Source organism: Gambusia affinis, linkage group LG15 (assembly GCF_019740435.1).
Source record: "Gambusia affinis linkage group LG15, SWU_Gaff_1.0, whole genome shotgun sequence".
NCBI classification, from domain to species: domain Eukaryota; kingdom Metazoa; phylum Chordata; class Actinopteri; order Cyprinodontiformes; family Poeciliidae; genus Gambusia; species Gambusia affinis.
The window spans coordinates 26,286,201-26,302,327 of record NC_057882.1 but is presented as its reverse complement, the minus strand read 5'-3'; the positions used below and the strand labels follow the sequence as shown (position 1 = coordinate 26,302,327).

Below are 16,127 nucleotides of genomic sequence, written 5' to 3'. Positions count from 1 at the left end.
AACCGTTACTCATTATCGGACAGGAAGCAGAGAAAACATGCAGCAAACACGACAGCTTTATGCTAACAGCCTCAAAATGGAGACATTTATTATTAACAACTTTCTATGCACTGAACACAAAAAGAATAATTAGAAATAAATCAAAATCTAAAACTTTAGAAATTAACTTTCCAGTTCATTTTTGTTCTGAGCGGTTCTGGGTCGGTACATGAGCAACAGCAGTCAAACAGGAAACATGCAGAACTTTGATCAATTATAAGCCAATAGTTGTGATCAGGTGTATTATCTTTTATAGTAATTTTTGCAAAAAATATGTTAATTTATCAAAATCTGCTGTAATAATCTCAAACCTGAAGCGTGTCCCGCTGTGGATTAAAGGACCTGCAGGTAGAAACTATCGGCTCCTGTTTCCCGGTGCGGTTCTTGGCTCGGACCTACAGGAGGCCAGAAGGGACAAATTTCCCATTTTCTCTGAGTCTTCAGGGCCGAAATGAAGTGAAAATGAATGAGTTTGAATATTTAAACATCATTTTTCCTGCGCCAGACGCGCTAAATGTCTGGGCTTGAGCCACATTTTAAAATAAATAATTCTTACATATTTATTTAATATTTAATTTCATTTGAGTTATTAATGAATGACTTGATGCCGACTTCCTGTGGCCGACTCGCTTCACCTCTGACCCAGATCATCCCGCCGCTCGGTTTCCGGTTCCTGTGTCTCTGCGGTGGGAATTTCCTGCTACAAAGAAAAAAGCAAACCTGTCCTGTCCTCACCTTGTTTCTTTTTTAGGAAACATTAATCATTTCCTTTGGTATTTATCTCATTCATTTTCAAAAGTAACAGAAGTCAGATATAAATTACGGACCAATAATTGAAAAGGAAGCGGAGTTTAATTTGAAAAAACAAACTTTTCACTCTGCATATTGAACTTGTAAAGACAAAAAACGAAGAAACATTTTTCTTAACGATTTTACAATAATCAAACAATAATCTGTTTGGTTAATTATTAAAAACACACTAAACCTTGATTCTTATTGTTTGCTAAAATTCCCCCAGTTATTAGTAAATCTGGGAGTAAAACATTGATTTTTTTGTTACATTAAGATATAACATTTGTCAAGGTTAACATATATTTTATGCTTACATAAATTTCTCTTATAATATTTGAGAAAATGTTTTTTAAAAATCAAATATAAATCTGAGCTAAACATAAAAACATGAACGGGAATAAATTAAACATAAAGTAGAAAAAGAGGACAGAAGATTCAACAAGTAACACAAAATATTAAACAACGTTAAATGTAATATAGCAGCATCAGAAAGTATAAAAATAACAAAAACAAATATAATTTTAAAACCTACATAAAATACCAGCCGCTTTAATTTATTAAGAATTAATAACAAGTTTAAAAAACGGTAATGAGTTGAGTACGAAAAAACATTTATTTTGCTTATTAACTCGCGTTTCTATAATAATAATAATAATAATAATAATAATAATAATAATAATAATAATAATAATAATAATAATAATAATAATAATAGTTTGATGTTTTTTATCCCGAATCTTTGATTTTAGGATGAAGAGTGAAGAAGATGCAGGAGGATGAGGAAGGTGACGGGGTGGGGGCGTGGTGACGTCACGGCGAGGCGTGCAGCGCAGCGCGGAGGAGAAAAGCGACGCAGCGCAGCGCGGAGGAAACCACAGCGGCGGTCACCGCGGACGCAGCGTCACGCAGAGTCACGCAGCCTCACGCAGCCTCACGCACACACCGCGCTTTGTGGGATTTACTGGACACCTGCATGGGACGCAGTCAGGCTTCTCCTCTTCACCTCTGCGCTCTACTGGGAACCTACTGGTGAGTAACTGGTTCTGACTGGAAGCTTTGGAGCTGCGAGGACAAACAGCACATTAAACACAAACAGAAATCGGCTTCATGAAGCTTTTATTTTAATTCTCATAACAACACGAGGAGAAAATGAAGCGGAATTTTACGGCTGTGCGGAAAATCAGGGAAACATTTTGAACATTTCTGCTCGGCTGAAGGACAGAGAGATTGTGTGTGTGTGTGTGTGTGTGTGTGTGTGTGTGTGTGTGTGTGTGTGTGTGTGTGTGTGTGTGTGTGTGTGGTTCTGGATAAATGATGAAGGTTCCGTTTAAAGCGACGCTGCGGATCAATTAATATTTTCTCTTTCTTTCTTTCTGCTTTTGTCTGTTTTCATTTTTTTCACTCCAGTTGAAATTTTCAGATTCAGAAACTTCCAACCAGTTCAGGATGAAAATGTTTAATAAACCTGTGAGTTGTAATAACAGCTGGTTGTGTTTGCAGGGATCTGGAATGGAGCTGAATCTGTCCAAGAATGTGATTTCATGCGGAGACTCGGGTAAGAACCGGAACCGTCCACTTCAGAAACTGTTCACACACGAATCTAAATTTATTCCAACTCTCAGTTTAGTGGCAGTTTATGCTTCAGATGTGCGGAATTATTAAATGTTCATGTGCAAATAAAGGAGCGCGAAAATGACTCGAGTGAAGGAATTAACTCTGATGAATTTTTACTTAAACATTTAAAAATCTATATTAAATATGTTTAAAAACACAAACTGTAATCATATTTGTTTCATTTCTAAATATTTTTCTTAAATTGTAAAACATATAAAGAATAAAATATTTTGGTTCTAACAGATGAAGGACGGATTCGCTTCACACACAAACTTATTTCATTTTGATTTTTTCTTACAATATGGAGATAAATAATAATTTTTTACATCTGCGCGTCGTTTCGTTCTGATCGTTAATTTATGTCATAAAATCCGATCGAACCAGAATAACTGGACCGGCAGATTGTTAGAATGATTAATAATAATAATAATAATAATAATAATAATAATAATAATAATAATAATAATAATAATAATAATAATAATAATAATAATAATAATATTATTATTATTATTATTATTATTATTATTATTTTAAAATGCGCGGCTTCATTTCTACCTGGAAAATATTCAGTTTGAAGTGAAAAATGAAACGATCTGCTCCAGTCAGATGGACTTCTGGTTTGATCTGCAGATGAAAAGAAAACCAGATTTTATGTTTTTTCTAAATGTGTCTCATTCACTGTAAAATCATAAACAGATTTAATAAATCAACAGCTGGTGGTTTGTTCATAAACAATAAAAAAATTTAGTTTAAAGGTTCAACTAAAAATGACAGAAACCCCCAAAAATGATTGTTTCTGTAAATTTATTTGCAAGCTGCCAAAAATATTAAACAGAAACAATAGAATTAATTTATAACTTCACTGGTTTTACTGCTTGAAACTACTTAATAGTTTTTATATTAAGAAGTTGATAAACGTGAACACAAAGCATGAAGATGCTGTGATAAAATGTGGGCAGCCTTGGGCTCCCCCTGCTGGCCTGGAGGAACCAAAGCAACATATAGATTGCTTATACCTTGGGCTGGCTCTGCCCACAGTCATCAGCTGGAGAAGTTCAAATTATTTCAAAACGTTTTACTGTTCTGCAGAAAACATGCAATATTATCTGGAAGAAAATCACACAGAAATCTAAAACATTTAAGGTTTACATTTATTTTAAATTGAAAAATTTGCTGCCTTTCAGAAAAATTAATGAACAATTTTATAGGTTTCAAATATTCTTTGATAGATTTCTGGCCTCAAACATTCCAGTAAACAGGTTATCGTTTTATTTGTAATAAATATGCAGAGAAACTCCAGAATATTTCAGAAAACAAACGTCTGGTGGAAAAGTTGATTTAACTGATGATGGAATAAAGTTCAGGTTTTATGAAACTTTCCCATAAAATGTCACGTCTAAATCGATTTTAAACATGACGGTCTGACAGAGTTTAGTGTTCTTATGAATGCTCAGCAGCAGCTGCTGCCTTCGCGTATGCCTCAGGCCGGCCTGGCTTGTTGTGGACGTTCTGCTGGTTCTGAGTGAAGGATGATTTTATCGGCTCCTTCAGCCTCGGTGGGGATTTCTGTGTGTTTTCTGCTCATTAGCGGTCGTTCTTAAGCGCTGTTTGGAAGTCAGAGTCGGAGGTCAAACGGGCCTCGGCCCACGCAGGGGAACCGTCACCACGGCGATAATCTGCCCAGCGCTTCTCCAGTTACCCAGTGGCTCCAGTTACATCTCCGCTGCTGGTCTCGCTTTCAATCTGCTTTGTTTTCCAGCTGCAGGGGAAAAAACGGCACTTTTATTCCCTCCGTGTGTTTGCTTGGTGATTAATGAGGCTCACACACTTTATTTTTACATCATGGACAGGAGAGAGAAAAAAGTATGAATGTTTGTGCTGCTGCTGGACCTTTAACCTGTTCCTGCCGGATGGAAAAGCTTTTTAACTCATCCATCACACGCAGAAGTGGAGGAGAAGGACGCAGGCGAGACGGAGGCTGGAGTATTTAGATAACCGCCATCGATCAGCCGCAGAGCGAAGCCGCACCGCAGATCCACTCATCCAAACGTCCAGATTTACAGATGATGCATCTCTCTGAGCGATATTAAAATCACCATTTGAAGAAAAGTTAAGCCACATAGCCCTGTTACACTGCAAAACACTAAATCTTACCAAGGAGTTTGGATTTATAGAGCAAATGTCTCAGTTCACTTCAAATGAAATAAACTAACTTACAGGAAATGTTCAGCAAAGGTAACAGTTGAGTTATTAATACTGATGAAAAACTTCTAAATTATTTCACCTACAACTTGGGAAAAATGTTTTATTATAAGTGAAATAATCTGCAGAGGAACTAGAACTTTTTCATCAATATTAATGAATTTATTTACTAAAAACATCTGCTGGAAAGTTACCCGTAAGTGTCTGTTAGTTTTATCTCATTTAAATTATTTGGCAGGATTTGTGTTTTGCAGTGTATGTATTTATTTATCAGTTTTATTAAACGTTGTTTTGGTAATAAAGTTCTTGTCTGAAGTAAAACCTGGAAACGGATCCATGTTGCGCTCCGGGTTAAACGCTCTGTCGCCGTGGAAACTGTAACTCATGGCAACTAAACCTCTGCTGCGACCAGAACCGGCCTCCGCTCCGGTTCACCTAACTAATCTGTTTCTGAAGCGGAGTCGGCCCGGCAGGCCTGCGCAGGTCGCGCCCGGGATTCCTGTCAGAGAAACACGCAGCCGTTGAGCAACCGGGCCGGTCCGGGCGCTCCGGGCCGGATCTGATGACAGGAGGCTCCGCAGGCGGCGCCGACCGCCCGGGTTCAGAGGCAGGAGGATCACACAGAGATCAGGAACAATTGATGCAGGACTCGTATGTTCAGCCATCAGCAGTTCCAGAGTTGATCTGGAAGCTTCTCCATTTGAAACAGAATCGATTCGATTGTCAAATTATTTGAAATGATCCGTTTCCAGAGTAACGCAGTTAAACTAAATACAAACACAAATCTGTGAACCTCTGTTTTAAAGTCAATGGTTCCTTCTGGGGGACAGCTCGGGTCCGTTATGACTCAGGCCGGCTCTGCTTTCAGTCAACCTGATGAAACAAAGAGAGAATGAAAGTTTTCATGTGTTGAGCTGAGGGTTATAAACTGAGGGTGATGTTTAGTCCTGCAGGAGGAACTCAGTCCGTTCACCTCGACTCGCCTGAACGTTAAATCAAAACCAACCGGGCCTGAAAACAGAGACCTGAAAACAGAGACCTGAAAACAGAGACCACCTGCTGCCAGCGAGGAAACGTAAAAACATCCAGAGTCCAGAGTCCAGAACCCGGGGCCCGGGGCCCGGGGCCCGGTGTCCGGTCAGACCATCAGACTGAGCATCATTGCAGATATTAAACGCTGGAAAGTCTTTTACTAATTTAGCTCAAATAAATACAGAAGTTGTCATTTTTTCTGGACTCGAACGAAGCCGACTGTTGAAATGTTTTAACCGCAGCAGCAGGAAGGACTTGACCTTTGACCTCCAGAATGAACCAGAAATAGAGAATATTTATATAAAGATTATGCTGAATAAGTTGGTAAGACTCATAAAATCTCCACATTTATGAATTTCATAAACTCTAAAGAGTCTAAAGTGAAAAAAAAGTTTTTTCTGGTTTGGTTATTTTGGGGGGAAAAGCCGGCCTGATGCATAATCAAACTCAGCAACTACAACTCAGGTTTTACTGATTTTTCTTTTTCATTAATTAGTTGTAATTGTGCAAAATGAAAATCATAATTTTTGATATTCAAAAGGAAAGATGTATATCATTTTATTGAGTGGAACATTTTAGAAATAAATTTCCTCTTTGCTCCATTTGACACAATAAACTGGAATCAAGATAATTATTATTTTTCTCTGAAATAATCTGGATTAGATGAGAAATATGAAATGTTTTTCATCTCCAGTCGGATTTTATCTGAGCTCCAGAACAAACATTCATATTTTACATAAAACCTGAAGAAATTCAGAGTCTGTAAACAAACATTTGATTATTATGAAGTTTTCTGTTATAAGTTGTAATATAAAAGTCGTGTTCAATGTGTGAAGCTTTAACATTTAAAACTTTACAAAACAAAAAAGTTTTTTTATGTAGATTAAAGTAGGAAGATGAACGATATAACATGAGCTGCTGGTTAGGACACCCAGACCAGCAGGGGGCGTCCAGGAGCAGCAATAAAAACTTTAAATGACTGTCAAGAATTAATCTACTTCCATATTTTATATAATAGCTTTATTCATCTCTCTATCGTTTCTGGGCAGATTCCCTTAGCATCCCGCTAATTAGCATGATGCTAATGCGTAGCATCATGCTAATAACATCATCAGACGAACCAAAATATAAAGTTATGTAGTAATTTTGACATTATAAGGAACAAAATGACATTAATTCATATAATTACCCAAAGTTAGACAAAATAAAAATATTATTTGAATAAAACCTTCAGAACCTTTAAAAGGTTTGAGTTTCTGGTTAAAACAAGTTTGACTTTCATTCAGTTTGTTATTACTACAATAAAATGACTCAAGTCTGTCACAAAAACACGAGCCACTAGAAAAAAAATTAATATGGAGATGTGAAATTTATTCAGGCTGTTTTCTGTGTAGATACAGCTGTGTGTGTGTGTGTGTGTGTGTGTGTGTGTGTGTGTGTGTGTGTGTGTGTGTGTGTGTGTGTGTGTGTGTGTGTGTGTGTGTGTGTGTGTGTGTGTGTGTGTGTGTGTGTGTGTGTGTGTGTGTGTGTGTGTGTTGTTTAGATAATCAGCAGCTGTCAGAATCACAGCGGGTTTTCTGATCATTTCATGTTTCATCCATCAGCGCGCCGTTCATCCGGAAACAATGGAGCAGGAAATGTTTATCCAGCACGCGCGCGCCCGGCCAGTGTGTGTGTGTGTGTGTGTGTGTGTGTGTGTGTGTGTGTGTGTGTGCGTGTGCGTGTGCGCGCGTGTGCGTGTGTGTAGGAACGCAGCAAACATGAATCAAACCGCGCACAATGCGGTCCGAATCCCACCGCAGAAATATTAATAAAAGCAACATCAATTATTTATGAATTTATGAAAAGAGAAGCAACGAGTCTCAACATTTATTTATTTGTGTGATTAATGTCGCCACTTTGTAAAACTGATCCACAAATCATTTTGTTCACGTGGCCACGCCCCTTTTTTAATCCATAAAGTTTCTATTGGAGCAAAAATAAAACCGAACCGAATCTGCTGCCAAGATTCTCATCAATGTTTTCCAACAACCAGCCGAGCAGTTTGGACTTTTACATCAGCGGGACGCTGGTCGGGTCTCCGTGACGTCATAGTCCCGGGGCGGTGGGGGTGCGTCGCGGCGCAGGTTCGGTGGGTTGGACTGTCGGTCTGGGAGGTTCCGAGCGGCAGGAGGAGGATCTGCTGCCTGACAGTCGGAGCTCCGAGTCGGTCAGAGCGCACAGCAGAGCGGCGCTGCTGCACACCGGACCGGACCGGACCGGACCGCTGCCTGATGCCTCGCGTTGCTTCACCTCTACAGAAACTTTGTGGGTTTTGGGGAAACCGAACCTCTGGTGGAAATCCTGCGCGTGGCTGCGCGGCTCATGTCGCGGAGTGATTGTGGATCTTCGGTGTCGCAGCTGCTGCAGAGCAGGACTCACCCAGTTTCTCACTGTCCCGCATCCTTCTCTTTAAGGTGGCATGAATTTGGACAGAATCTCGGAGGCCGTGAGAGCCGCGCCGCCCCGTGACGTGGCCGCCGCGTTTCATTTACAGAGACCAGCAGAGGCCGGCCGGGAGACTTTAGAGAACTCAAGCAGCGAGTCCTCAGACGCAGAGCTGGCAGGTAGATACCGCCGGACGGATCCAGACTCTTCCTGTAAAATCCACTTTTTATTGGGCGGAAATCATGTTGGTGCGTAAAAAGCAGAGAATCCGCAGAGGGACGTTCATTTACGCACCAGCAGAACTCAGAGGTTCGGCTTCGGCCCAGATCTGTTCTGCTCTTGTTCTGCGTTGCCTGAGCCAATCACCGGGCCGGATCCCGGACTGGGTCACGGAAAAATGTGCGGAGCCTGGCCTGCAGTCAGACAATTAAACAAACTAGAAATACCATCAATCTGAACCCAAAGCAGAATCCAGCTGCGGTTTATTTACGAGTTTAAAGTGGAAAATCTAACTTTGGGTTTTGGCCAAACGTCCCTCTATCAGATCTCAGCCTCAGATTAGAGCGGCCTGATGTCGTAAAGATTTCTATCAGTGAGAACAGAATCGGCTGTAAATGTGTGAATATTTGCTTTTCTTTCTCTGCTGAAGGATTTTATGAAAATACTTGCAAATGTCTGACCTCAGGCTCTCCGCTCTCCGCTCGGTTAAAACCTTTCGCTGTTTTGCAAGTTGGAAACTGAATCCGCGTGTGAAATGTTGAGCAGAACCGCGCCGCGCCGCGCCGCGCCGCACGTTTTCACCGCGCCGCTGCTTTCTGGTCCCCGCAGAGAAGGAGCGCAGCGCGGAGCACCGCAGCGATGACGGCAGCGCCGACGACCCGAAGAAGAAGAAGCAGCGGCGGCAGCGGACTCACTTCACCAGCCAACAGCTGCAGGAGCTGGAGGCCACCTTCCAGAGGAACCGCTACCCGGACATGAGCACCAGGGAGGAGATCGCCGTCTGGACCAACCTGACGGAGGCCAGAGTTCGGGTAAGAGGCCCGGCGCCATGTTGGAAACCCGTCCAAATGCTTCATTAATCAATATGATTTATTTGAAATCACAAAACCAACTGGAGGGTTTTACATCTTTCCTTCTATTTTTTATGGCGGCAGCAGCAGTGAAGTTTCTGCTCCATTATTTATATTCCGGGTCAAATACTTTGACCTTTATGAGGCTGAAGGATTTTATTGTTCCGCTTTTTTCTGAAGGATTTGGGCTCGAACTTCATGTCAAACGTTTCACATCAAACGCGATTTAATGAAAACCCGGAATTATTCAAATGATTTTAATAAACATCCAGAATTGTCACTTTGGGTTCCCACAAATAAACATCAGGACGAAACGGTGAACTTCAAAACGAAGCTAGTTGACTTTTTGTTCACGTTTATCAGATCCAGTTTGGATCTTTGTTTCCGTTTAATCGCAAACTTCAGATTTAAAGACACCAGAACACGTCGATCATTTCCTCTTCGTAGTTTTTCATTTGTTACATTGTCGGTTTGCGAGGCTTCTCGTCGGACTTTGAGCCGTTTTCCCGCGCAGCCAGGTGCGTGTTTCTCTGGAAATGAACAAGTCGGCTATGAGAAATGTGCGTGGAAAAGCAAACGGCCCCATTTGTTTCGGGTTTCCTGCAGAGTCCAGTTAGAAGGAAGAGAACCAGCTTCAGCTGCACCTTTCTGTCATGCACTTTATAAAAATTAAAAGATATTTCTGTTAGTGTGTTAAACGTCACATTATGAATTATTGCACCACTAAGTGGCTCCAGATCACAGATAAAACAAATCGAATTTATTTTAATCGCTTCTGGTCGATTTGTTTTCTCCTTCTGGAGATTAATTAGGTTATAAATCCTCTTCATCGGACGAAACTTAAACTGTTTCAGTTGTGAATTAAAAACGATTCCGCAAAGTGGCAGCGCGGTGCGGTGCGGTGCGGTGCGGTGCGGTGCGGTGCGGTGCGGTGCGGTGCGGTCTCATCTGCTGGTTTTATTCAAATCACCAAACTCACGCACAGATCATATTAGTAACGCTTTCATTTCTGACATTGAATGTAAACAGCATCGGATCAAACTGCGAGTTTTCATTTAAACTGTTTTTGTTTCGATAGTTTTGATTTTTTATGAATAGATTTATAATTGTTTTCTATAATCCAGTTTGATGTGATCAGCTTCTGTAATCAATGCAATTTAATTTACAATAAATCATTTATTTTATATATATATAGATTTATATATTGGATGTTTTGCGTTTCAGAAAAAACATTAAAATGACGTAGAATAACTTCAGTATTTATGTATTAAACAGTTTTAATTTTTTTATTCAATCTCAGGAATATTAATCAAAATTAATTTGGAATAATGAAAAATTGTTTTATGTTCAGAAATAAATTATTACAAAGCGATTTTAAAAAGTTCAGTGCATAAGTCATATTTATTAATAAAGAGCTTTACACTTATAAAATAGAAACTATCTAAAAAATCTTCTGCTGTTTTAATGATTCATGTAACGTTCACGGACCCTCGGGAAATAAAGCAGCTCCGTGAAAAACCCACGATAAGGAAAGGAAGAAAAACTGACGAGAAAATATTATTATTATTATTATTATTATTATTATTATTGTAAATAATTTTGCCACTGTGAATGTTTTTATTTCGTGCACTCTTCACAATAATACAAACTAAACTAATATTTTATTTAAAAAATGAAAAAACGTTTCTAAAACTAAATGCATTAAATTATTTTCTGCATCATAAACTATAATCTGCATGAATCCTTAAACTCTCTTATAATTACAGTCGGTTCCTCACACGAACCAGGATTTTCTAATAACTATAAATGTCATTTGGCGCCGTGTTTGTGACCAGTCTGCAGCTGAATAGTGTGGCTGGCAGCCTCCGGGTGTCCGTCGTAGTGACGCAGTGTTTACCTTCCAGGTGTGGTTCAAAAACCGCCGGGCCAAGTGGAGGAAGCGGGAGCGGAACCAGCAGATGGACCTGTGTAAGAACAGCTACCTGCCGCAGTTCAGCGGCCTCATGCAGCCCTACGAAGACATGTACCCGACCTACACCTACAACAACTGGACCAACAAGGGCCTGGCCCCGGCGCCGCTCTCCACCAAGAACTTCACCTTCTTTAACTCCATGAGTCCGCTCACCTCGCAGTCCATGTTCTCCGCCCCGAACTCCATCTCCTCCATGAGTATGGCGTCCGGCATGGGCCACTCCGCCGTGCCCGGCATGCCGGCCCCGGGCCTCAACAACATCAGCAACCTGAACGGCATCGGAACCTCCGGCATCAACTCGGCCATGTCGTCCTCTGCGTGTCCGTATGGCCCTCCCGGCTCTCCGTACAGCGTTTACCGGGACACGTGTAACTCCAGCCTGGCCACCCTAAGACTCAAGTCCAAACAGCACCCCACGTTCGGATACAGCGGCCTGCAGAGCCCCGGCTCCAGCCTCAACGCCTGCCAGTACAACAGCTGACGGGCCGCGGGGCCCCGAACCGACCCGCAGGATCCGCATCTCTCCCCGAACCAACAACCGAACCGACCTGGATCCCTGCGGTCATTTTTTCCATAAGAGAAAAAATGGAGTTTACCGATGAAACATCCGGGTTCCTGGAGCTTTTCTGAACAATGAAGACGTGTTACATTGCTGCACTGTACATATTTAACTGTTGATATAAACCCAAACTCGGATTCTGGTTCCGGTACTGGTTGAGCTGAGGTGGCTCCATTTCGCTTCTCCTTATTTCCATTTCGTAGCGACGCACTTAAACTATTCAGAAACAAAAAGTCATAGATATAATTATTTCATTTGATCGGTTGATATTTTTCTGAACATTTTTTTCCATCCGTTTCGTTTCTGGTGAGCAGAAACGGATCAGCAGGTGGCTCCATTTCGTACCTAAAAAAACCAACAACAAAAAAAGAAACAACTAGTGTCACCCAAAATCATCGGAACTAATTAAAAAAAAAAGAATAAAAATAAGTAATTACAAAACCGCGAAATGACCGGCATCCTTTGCGGCTCAATTTCGTAGGAAATTATGAAAGAGCAAAATACCCATAATTCATTTCGAAAGGTACGAAATGGAGCCACAGGTTTTGCTCTTTGTTCGTTTTGGTGCCGAGATTTTCAGCTCAGAAAACAAATAAAAAGACAGAAAACGGCGGAGGGTGAAAATGCGGCGGGAGGGATTATTAATAATAATAAAAACATAAATAATTAATGTTAAGGATACTGAAACCATAAAGGTGAAAAAAGAAGAAATATTGACTTTTTTTGTACATATTTTAGAAACGCTTCTTTGTGCTTTTTGCCACCGACTGCTTCTCATTTTTATTTGTTCAAATGAACGAAAGAAAAAAAACCCAACAATGTTTAACTTGACGTGATTTAATGTAAGACTGTTTAGCCTGAACTGTTTATAAAATGATCCAAAGTTCTCGTGTTTAATGTAACATGTGTGTCTGAATAAACCACAGAAAACTAAAAATGTTCATTTAAATATTTAACTTCAACGGAACGTTTTACACTTTAAAACAATTACCTTCATAATTAAGTCTCATCTGATTTACTTTCAGATTTCCTCCTCATCGAGGCTGAGCTTAAAAACTTTATGATCAACCAGATGAAGTTTGGTGCAAACGGCGGTTTTAATAAATCAGTAAATCAGATTCTAATCTCTCATCTTCTCCTTCGGCCAGAAGCGCTCAGTTTATTCAATCAGCATCATATCTGCTGCTCTCACACCTGCAGAAATCCTCCTATCGGTATTATCTATATTACTGCCACTACACTGATATTAGTGTTTAACCTGATAGGTAATCTGAAGGATTGGGATTAGAGGCAGCCGTTAATAAAACACTAAATTATGACCAGAATTAATGATTAAACACAAATGATTTAACATTTCATTTATAGATTAGAGCGTGACTCTTTATAAAATATATTTTGGTTTATTAATAAAACTTTTAATAAAACATTGGGAGTAATATTTCTGATCTTAACTTTTATTTTCCTTGTTGATTAGATTACAATCTTTTTCCTATTAATTTTGACCTCAAACATTAATTTAATTTGTATCGTGTTCATTCAGAAACAGCAGGAAGTTTTTTCCTTCTGATTTTTCACTTCGTTCTTTTCACTCAATGGTTCTTTGATTTTCTGTTTGAACGGATCAGCTTCATTTTCCTCATTTCAAATTTTTATATTATTTTATTTATTTATTTGTCATAATTTAGCAAGAAAGTCTAAACTGGACCGTTTCTGATTATTTGGTATTTATTAAAGTTTTGTAAAGATAAATCTTTAGCTGTTCACAAGTCAGACCATCGGCGGCGCGCATCATCAGAAATTCTTCTCCGGGACGCGCCCGCGTGCCCGCGTCGCGTTTATTTGCTTGTAATTGCAGCTCTTGGCTTTGATTAGAAATCCTCTGGCAGCAGGACGCGCCGCGCTGATTCGCAACAAAAACAAAACGCGCAAACTGTCGTAAAACGTCTCCAATAGTTTCCCTGATTGCGGCTGTAAACGAGGCGCGGATGCGCACGCGCACATGCAGGGCAAAGTTCAGCGCTGCTTTATACCTGGTAAATATTTGAACAGTTTTTCTCTGGTTTGGAAATCCGAACAACCCCCGGAGCATAAAATGGAAGAAAATAGAGCTGTAATGGTGCAAACACTGCGCATTTATGGATAAAAATATCAGCGCAATTCTAAGCTGATCTAACAAAACACAAATTTAGCTTTTACACAAATAAAACTAAAATCAAACATACTGGGTGATAATCAGACTCGTCTGGTATAAAGGGTTACATATTCCAGTTGAAACTCTTCTGGGAAACAGATGATAATATTGAAAGTAATTAATTTAGTAATTAATTCCTTCGGTTCTGGTGAATTAATATAATATCTAAAACATCTGGAGGAACAGGATTGGTCAGTGGATGTGCTACCTGGGTGACACTCTAAAAACGGAACGGTTAAAACAAGTCAATCTGGAAGTTAGCTGACCCAGTACTGGGTCAAACATTGACCAGTTCAGCCTTTGGTCCGAATCAATTACTGAGAAACGATCCACTTCAAACCTCTCCTTCTGAAAACACACATAGACCAAACTATCTATGTGACTTTGATCTATACAGGTAAATATAATCCCTATATTTACTGTATTTATCTCTGCAGTGGAAGCCTCTGAGCTCTAAGCTGCTCTGACCTGGAGCTACAGCCAATCAGCACAAAGCAACATGAGCTCTGATTGGCTAGCCATGACGCATTGTTTTCTAAATATTTGTTTTATTTCTGAAAATGAGGTGAACAGCCGGGATTCACTGGAGCTTTGCTAGCCTCTTAGCATGTAGCATAACCATCACACAGGGACTGACTTTCCGTTACCTCAGAGGAGCTGACGCTGCATCACCATGTTTGTCCAGAACAAGTAAACTTTAGTGCCTCTTCAAAATAAAAGCACCAAACTGTCACCTCATGTTGTGACAGTTTGTTATAAGACAGATAATCTGTTAGCAGATGGATCTCCTCCATGAGCTAATATTACCAACCAATCAGAGCCAGGAGGCGGGGCTTAGTGCTGTCAAACAAGCTCATGTACTCGCTGCTAAATCTGCTAATGGAGGAGAAACAACTTACCGTTAAAGGAAAACGGTTTATCTGCCGTTATCAGTAGCTATGCTAACTAGCGTTACAATTTACAACAGGCTATGCTAGCTGCAGGTTAGCAGAGAGTAACGGGAAAGTGATTGACAGCGCTAAGACCCGCCTCCTGACTCTGATTGGCTGTTTCTAGGTAGCACTGGGAGAAAACACGGAAGACTAATTTTTTCATGGATTCTGTCTCAAACTGTCCCGACATGGAGACAGATTCAAAAATATTTCAAACATAATTTTATAAAAGTTACACACTGCAGCTTTAGAGAGCTCTACTGAAAATCATTTGCTATAATTATAACATAATTTTGCCTAAAAGTTACAAAGTAAACTCAAAAACTGATGCAGGTCAAAGAGAACAAACTCCAGTCTGAATAAAGTTTTAGTTTTTCTGCTCCAGTACCGTCAGGACGCGACTAAAACATGTAAATAGTATCAAATATTAGTGATAAAATCAGGTCAGCGTTCTGCAGCGCGTCTGAAACTAATTACTGCATGTTTTTCAGGAAGAGGACGATGACATGAGTTATTGAAAATGTTTCTGGGAAGTGAAGTTGGACAGAATGGATTCTGTTTTCTTCTTTAAACTGTGAATCCTCTCTGTCTGCTAAAGTTCATTCTTCCATCGTGTGATAAAGATATTCAACTTTTTCAGTTAAATTCGGTGGATAAGCTAAAGAAAGGCAGCATCACCTCCTTCCCAACCCCAGGACACTATATTTTCATTTCTCAGGTTTTAATTCAGAGCTTTGTGACTTCATGGGAGGCGAGTTTTTACTTTGAGCTGTTAGAAAAATGCCTCATCTCTCTGGCTGACATTTGTTCCTCTGCCCAGTGAGAACAAAACAAGATCTGCAGAATGAAAAGGCCTCCCACAGCGGCTGCAGCAGCAGCAGAACCCAGAACCGGACAGAACACAGCCGAGCGCTCTGCTCAGAGGATTCATTCTGTTTCCAGATTCAGATCATTTCCATTTTCCTTGAACGAACATTGAACTGAAACAAACAGATTTAAACCAAAGCTAAAATGTTTCAGCTCAATTTTTACCTAAAGGTGTCAAATGTGACCTGCAGGGGGCGCCACAACTGGGATATCTGGAAGTTACAATAAACCTTAATAACCATATTTGATATTGATATCAAATATTGGATATCGACGTGCATCTTGAATCTCTGATGGAATCAGTCCGCTCCAGCATTTAGTCCGGCCCAGGATTTCTATCCCACTCAGACTCAGTTTCTAATAAAATGGCTGATTGAGCTTTCCTTACTCCTTCACAAAATATGTAGTAAATGTATGATACTGATAT

At 40.1% G+C, this 16,127-nt stretch overlaps 1 protein-coding gene across 3 annotated transcripts; it reads left to right on the top strand.

Moving 5' to 3' along the window:
• Nucleotides 1–1,683: 1,683 nt before the first annotated feature.
• Nucleotides 1,684–12,647, top strand: pitx1 (paired-like homeodomain 1). 3 transcript variants are annotated; one of them, XM_044141473.1, is made up of 5 exons: nucleotides 1,705–1,860; nucleotides 2,332–2,386; nucleotides 8,139–8,288; nucleotides 8,938–9,140; nucleotides 11,084–12,647. In XM_044141473.1, the coding sequence occupies exons 2-5, from the start codon at nucleotides 2,341–2,343 to the stop codon at nucleotides 11,630–11,632; spliced, it is 948 nt and encodes a 315-aa protein (XP_043997408.1). In that variant the 5' UTR covers nucleotides 1,705–1,860; nucleotides 2,332–2,340; the 3' UTR covers nucleotides 11,633–12,647. The 3 variants fall into 3 exon arrangements, with proteins under 3 accessions (XP_043997410.1, XP_043997408.1, XP_043997409.1); XM_044141475.1 differs by lacking the exon at nucleotides 8,139–8,288 and having other exon boundaries at nucleotides 1,684–1,860; XM_044141474.1 differs by lacking the exons at nucleotides 1,705–1,860; nucleotides 2,332–2,386 and adding an exon at nucleotides 7,437–7,989.
• Nucleotides 12,648–16,127: the final 3,480 nt, after the last annotated feature.

Excerpts from the sequence above, each read along its gene's own strand:
- pitx1 (XM_044141473.1), top strand. The coding sequence starts at position 2,341 with ATGGAGCTGAATCTGTCCAAGAATGTGATTTCATGCGGAGACTCGG. Across the intron at positions 8,289-8,937 it reads CTCAGACGCAGAGCTGGCAG|AGAAGGAGCGCAGCGCGGAG; the intron begins GTAGATACCGCC and ends TGGTCCCCGCAG. Across the intron at positions 9,141-11,083 it reads TGACGGAGGCCAGAGTTCGG|GTGTGGTTCAAAAACCGCCG; the intron begins GTAAGAGGCCCG and ends TTTACCTTCCAG.